The sequence below is a fragment of the Pseudonaja textilis genome, chromosome 1 (assembly GCF_049901715.1).
Source record: "Pseudonaja textilis isolate UNSWEBS1 chromosome 1, rPseTex1.2, whole genome shotgun sequence".
Taxonomy (NCBI): domain Eukaryota; kingdom Metazoa; phylum Chordata; class Lepidosauria; order Squamata; family Elapidae; genus Pseudonaja; species Pseudonaja textilis.
The window spans coordinates 82,217,661-82,223,692 of record NC_141990.1 but is presented as its reverse complement, the minus strand read 5'-3'; the positions used below and the strand labels follow the sequence as shown (position 1 = coordinate 82,223,692).

At 39.8% G+C, this 6,032-nt stretch overlaps 1 protein-coding gene across 1 annotated transcript in view; it reads left to right on the top strand.

Moving 5' to 3' along the window:
* The first annotated feature begins 2,920 nt into the window (after nt 1-2,920).
* GINM1 (glycosylated integral membrane protein 1) overlaps nt 2,921-6,032 on the top strand; it is a 30,540-nt gene continuing 27,428 nt past the window's right edge. The window contains exon 1 of the mRNA XM_026705647.2: nt 2,921-3,049. Coding sequence (XP_026561432.1) covers nt 2,933-3,049 — 117 coding nt within the window. The 5' untranslated portion in view covers nt 2,921-2,932. The remainder of the gene's footprint in view (nt 3,050-6,032) is intronic.

Below are 6,032 nucleotides of genomic sequence, written 5' to 3'. Positions count from 1 at the left end.
ATGCGACTGTAGAGTAGCCCTTCAAGGTTAGTTTGGTCGGAAATCCCGGAAATGAGCGTGATTCGGAGAAGACGGGGAAAGTTTTTTTTTTTTTTTTAAGAGATGAGCTTTGGCAGCGACAGGGCTACTCAGGTCCGGCTGTAGGAAGGCAGCCGGCCTCGAACCAGCTGGTTTTCAGACGAGTCCACTTTCTAATTTGCTTTCTTAGGTAGTGTAATTGCTCCAGATACAGGGGGCCCACATTTTAATTTTTTTATCTTGCCTTTATTATTTTTATAAATAATTCCAGGTAGCTAATATACCTAACATACCTTGCCCCTCCTGTTTTCCCCACAAGTTACTCTGTGCTGTGAGTTGGGCTGAGAGAAAAAGAGGGAAGGAGGGAGAGAGGAAGGAAAGAAGGAAGGTGACTTAGCCACCTTTCATGTCTAAGGTGGGCTAGAACTTACAATCTCCTAGTTTCTAGCCTTGTGCCTTGAATACTCCACCAAACAGATGCTATTTGGCAGTTTGACCATACAAACACTTCAAGATTTACTTGCTTGCTTGGATGCTATCTAGATTTCTGTCCACTAGTCCAGGGGTCTCCAACCTTAGCAACTTTAAGCCTGGAGGAGCTTTGCTGGCTGGGGAATTCTGGAAGTTGAGGTCCTCCAGGCTTAAAGTTGCTAAGGTTGGAGACCCCTGGACTAATCAGTTGTGCTTTTACCAAGAAGGCAGGCAAACTTCCTGTCTGAAATCTCTGAGGATCAGCTTGTTTTGCAATTCCAAAGACAGCTGACTTCAGAAATCCTCTTTCTTTTCTTCCAAACAATTGGCTTTCTGTGTCAATTAATACAGAATTTTTGTGGGCTTTTTAAAGGCTGTAGATGTTGACTTTTTTTACATAGATAAACCTAAGAAACAAATTTAGAAAGAATATTATGTTGAGATCATACTACAGTGTTCTTTCCTGAGAACATGTAGTTTTCTTTCATGTGCAGAGAATCTTAAACAAGGAAAACAGTAAATAAAACGGGGTGAAACTATGTATGCTTTGTCAGCCTTGATAAACCTCTTGATTTAGTGATTATGAAAACTGGTTCAGAATTGATGTTCTACTCAAGATACTTCTTCTTCATTGCCTAAGGATCTATATTTAAGAAAATAGCCTATCTTTGAGTATGATTCACTAAGGATAAACAGATAAAAGACATTATGCTGCCGTTCAAATCCTAGTAGTAGAATGCTGATCTTTTTACACATTATTTTCTTAGGATCAATTTCATTCTTTATAGCCTTTTGGTTATTCTTTTTACTATGTAAATTGGGAGGTAAAAGTTCATTGATTTGCAAAATTCTAGAGATGTTTAAATAAAATATGGTTTAAATATTCATTTAGCATTTGGTATGCCATAGTATTCTCTCTCTATAAAACCAACAAACAAAAATCCAGTGTTTGAATACAGCAACATTTCCCACCAAGCAGAAAGGCTGTGCCTTATACAAAGCCAACCAATTATGGTTTATTGAATAAGCCATGATCAAACCACAGCTTCTTCTTATATGTATCATACATTAAAATAGTTCCCTTTCCTCTCTTTTGGAGAGCCTAAAAGCTTCCATATATTGTGTCAGACCAATCTTCCATTTATTCAGTAGTGACTCAGTGACTTCAAGGATTTAGACTCCTTTTTTTATAGCCCACAAGTCATTTCATATGCTTGGAACTGAACATGAGACTCTCAACATCAGCCTTAGGAAATATTATCCTGAATTAAAGGCTGTAGTGGTAGATGTGAAAGGCAATTCATATCTCAAGAGGATGTAAATCTTCCCCCTCTCTCATGTTTGCTTTTTATCATTCCTTCCTCTTGAGCTGCCAGGTAAACAGAGGGTTTGCCTCTGTCTATCATGACAGATTTAAATACTTCTGAGGCGGAGAAATATACATATGGTAGATGCTCTGCCAGTTTATTTGCAAATTGGTGCCTACAGTCCTCCCTGATTAGTGTCCCAGCCATCTTGCAGTGGCCAATCTGATATTTTTTTAAAAAAAACTAAGCAAAACCACATGTGTACTGTATATAATTGAGGTTGGCCTCACTACACCAAATGGGAAGGTCAAGGTTTTTTACGAGCATCTATACAGTATTTTGAACCAAACATACAGATGAAAACTACGTGAATGGGAACAGGAGGGAGCATGTTAATAATTAATTTATGATAAACAAGATCTTGAGTTTCAAGACATTTTTTATCAGGCTAATTGATTAAAGAAAAAATATTTTTAAAAAGGGGGCGGGGTGGGGCTAATCTGGTGAGGCTCAAATGCAGTTGGGGAGCAAACAGTGCCCAGTGCTGAATTCTTGGGAAAGTTGTAAAACCCAAAGGTGTTTTTTCAAGAGACAACTTCAAGGAAAAGCATCTTTGGAATAACCATGACCTGGATGACTGAGAATCTCCATAGAAAGTTGTAAAAGTATTTTGTTAATCAAGGATTGGCCTTAATACGAATTTTGTTTTATTTTTTAAAATTACCACCAAGTTTTTCTTTAGTCTCTTCTGACCTGCTACTGGTTCATCACGTCCAACTAAATGAAAGGGGTCTTATTGTGATGCGCTCCGCCAATCCTCGTTTTAAAGCCAGAAAGCTTTTTTTGCATTTGATCGGAGCGGGGCCGGGATGCGGAGGACGCTTGCCCTCCCGCCTTGATTTCCTTGTCTTCACTTCTTCAGAGGCATCCACCGAAGGGAAATCACTGCTACGCCGCCTTTTCCGTGCCCCGACCTTGGAAGCGCCTCGCCCCCGCTCGCCATCTCGGCTTGTATCGCATCCTTCCCGGCTATTTCCTTCTCCTGGGCCCGCCGGACTCCTCCCAGCTTCTGCTCGGCGCGTCGCCGCCTTTTGCTTTGTTGATGTTTCACTTAGTTTTAATGCGCAGTTCCCAAGATGGAGGCAGCGCTGGGGCCACGGGAGTTGCTCGGGCTGATGGCAGGGCTCCTTCTGCTGCCTCCGAGCCTTTTCGCCCCGAATCCGACAGCCGCCTTCTCCCAGGTGGTAAGCCAGGTAGGCAAGGGAAAGTTTCCTGGGAAGCTTCGGCTTCCGGCCCCGAAAACGTGTTTGTGTGCGTATGCGGGGTGTAGGGCTGGGGAGAAGAGAAAAGATCAGGTCTCCCTTCAAAGCCCTAAGTGGGGGAGCGGAAGGTGTGATTCGGCACCCCGCTTTGTATGAGTATCGGCTCATGGTGGTTTAGAAGAGAGATCTACTAAAGGAGGGACACGCAATGTTGCCATGCTGGTGGCTTGTCTGCCAAGTCCATTTGCAAAACTGAGTTCTGTAGTACGTGTCGGGATAACTAAGATTTATGCAGTTTGTATATGGGAATTCTTCTTTTCCCGTCTGTTTGGAAGGAGTGCTTTGTGAATTAATGATTTTACAAAAAGGTGTGATCCAGATCTTGTGTATCTGTGTGTGTGTGTGTATGTGTGTCTTGAATACAATACCCAGCATCTTGTCCTTTTAGATATATAACTTGCTACCATATTAGATTTTAATCTTTGTAGTAATGCAATTTGATTTGGGGGATTGAGTACTTTGTGTAATAAACCTGCTCTTTATGGAAAGAACAGTATGTTCTAAGAAGTCTGTTTCCGTATTTCTGTCTTTGTCAAACATGAATGAAATATTTCAGGCATTGTGATGCATTTGTTATCCTGTTGCCCTGGCTAAAGCAGTCACCTGTTATATTTGTCTTAGTTTGAAGTTTAAACATCACGGACTAGTGGTTTTAGACATTATTTCTAAATATTTGATGTAGTTAACTGTCATGATAATTGATTAAAGAACCCACAAACTCTATTGCACACATATAAAACATTTGCTTAGTTTTACTTCTGGTTTACCATGGAGTATTTTAATAAATAATTGACTTTATGGAGAGCTGTCAAAACAAAGATTACAGGTCTATATTTACTTAGCTGAGGTAGACCTTGATTCTCAGCCCTACTTTAATAACAGTAGGTTGTTTTTCAAAGCCATATGGGAGAGCCTCTGTATTTTACAGCAGGGCAGGAATATGAATTTGAGGATCATTCTTTAAAAGCAGAGAATCTCCCTACATCCTTAGTCCTGACCCCGTTTTTTGCCTAGGGTGATTCTTCACTATAGAGAAGATGATTACATGCAAGAGAGATGATAATTACATGCAAAAAAGGTGATTAAGTACAAGAAATGAAATAGCAGACCATGTTGGGATTCTTCTGCCTCCCTCCCTCCCTTAACCTTCAACCTCAGAGAATGAAGATGTAGAAGATACTCAGCATAAAAATAGAGTTTGCTGAAGGAAGACAATGAAAACCTGCTTCCAGACTATTGCCAAGAAAAACTACATGGATGTGTTTTGAAGGCATCAGGAGTCAAGCTTCATGCAGAAGGGGTTTTCCTTACTTCACTGCTCCACTCAGCCAACAAACCAAAAACTTTTGTTCTCAGTCTAAACAAAATATGGAAATACTTTATTATTTAAAAAATACTATTCATTGGTGTAAATGAAGAGATATCAACTTTACCTCAGACTTCAACGGTGGCAGCATAGTACTTGGATGGGAAATGTCCAGGAAATACCAGATTGGCATGATCAGAAATATGCTAAAGAAAGACAATGAAAACCTCTTTCAGACTGTTGCCAAGAAAATAATATGGATATCTTCTGAAGGCATCAGGAGTCAAGCTCATGCTGAAGGTTTATTTCCTTACTTCCACTTCTTCCAATGTATTTGCTTCTTTTCCTGATTGTTTTACTCAAGTTTATTCTAAGCAAGTAGTTTATCTGAAGATTTGAAAAGTGGCTGAAGAATAGTAGATTAAGCTCTCCCTAAAAAGACTGACAGCGAATTCTCTTTCCATCTACCATATTATATCTTCAAGGTATTGTATTCATTTCATGCCCGAGTTATTCATTTTGTAGCAAATGAGAATAAGATCTCTTGTTTTAGTCAGTTGTGGATGCTTCTGCTGATGAATGACAAATGTATCTAATTTCCTTTCCCAAATGTGAAGGCTCCAAATATCTTGATTGATTAGTTTGATCACAAAACCTCCTGGTATAATTTCTTTTCAGAAGGCAATTTTTTTAGAATAGAACTTCAAGCAGTTGTTAATAGGACAAGTTAAAAATATGAAAAGATAAACAAATATGTGCAGTAAATTGGTTCATGCAATTGTCGTGCAAGTCCACTGTTACACAATTCCTGTGCCTTTCCAAATATTTATGCAATAATGTACTTTCTCCCCTCTCCGATTTTTCTAAGATGAAATGTTCACAGCTGCCACATCATCTTTGGTTTGTTGAAATGAGTTGGTCATTTTTTGCATTCGAGTCAGAGAAATCACAGTGTAATCTAATACTCAGAATTATTGTGGAAAAGCCTGGAGAGTTTTGAAATAGAAGATGATTAAATGCACTAAGGAAGTACTTCCACTATGTCATACAATATAGATAGTATATATTTGGCAATACGAGGATTCTGGGAAGCCACAAGGGAGAAGAATTTAGTAGTCATTGTTCCGTAACTATAATGTGTAAAAAAAAGATAATGTGGTACTTACCGATTAAGGCAAGAAACTTTCAGATCCAAATTAATTTCTTTGATGCTTATGTTTTGTCTCGTGTATACAGTAGGCTTTTAAACTTTTTTGAGAGAAATGTGTTTAAATTAATAAGATTGCAAGCTGAAATTTTAATAGAGTAACTACCTATTTAGCAAGCAAGATTGTGTTGCCCTGATACAGGGATGTTAAACTCAAGGCCTGGGGGCCAGATCTGCCCTGCAGGGTGCTTAGATCTGGCTCATGGGGCCACCCTGGAAACAGCAAAGGACCAGCCTGAGGTGCCTCTGCCAGTGAAAACAGAGCTCAGGAGGGCCACGTGTGGCAGAAGTTTGCAGGATGCCACTGCAGCTGAAAATGGAGCTTGGGAGCCTGTTTTCGCTGGTAGAGTGCTCAGGCCACCATAGGTGCCCCCAACACAAGTGATGTCAAGCTGGTCATG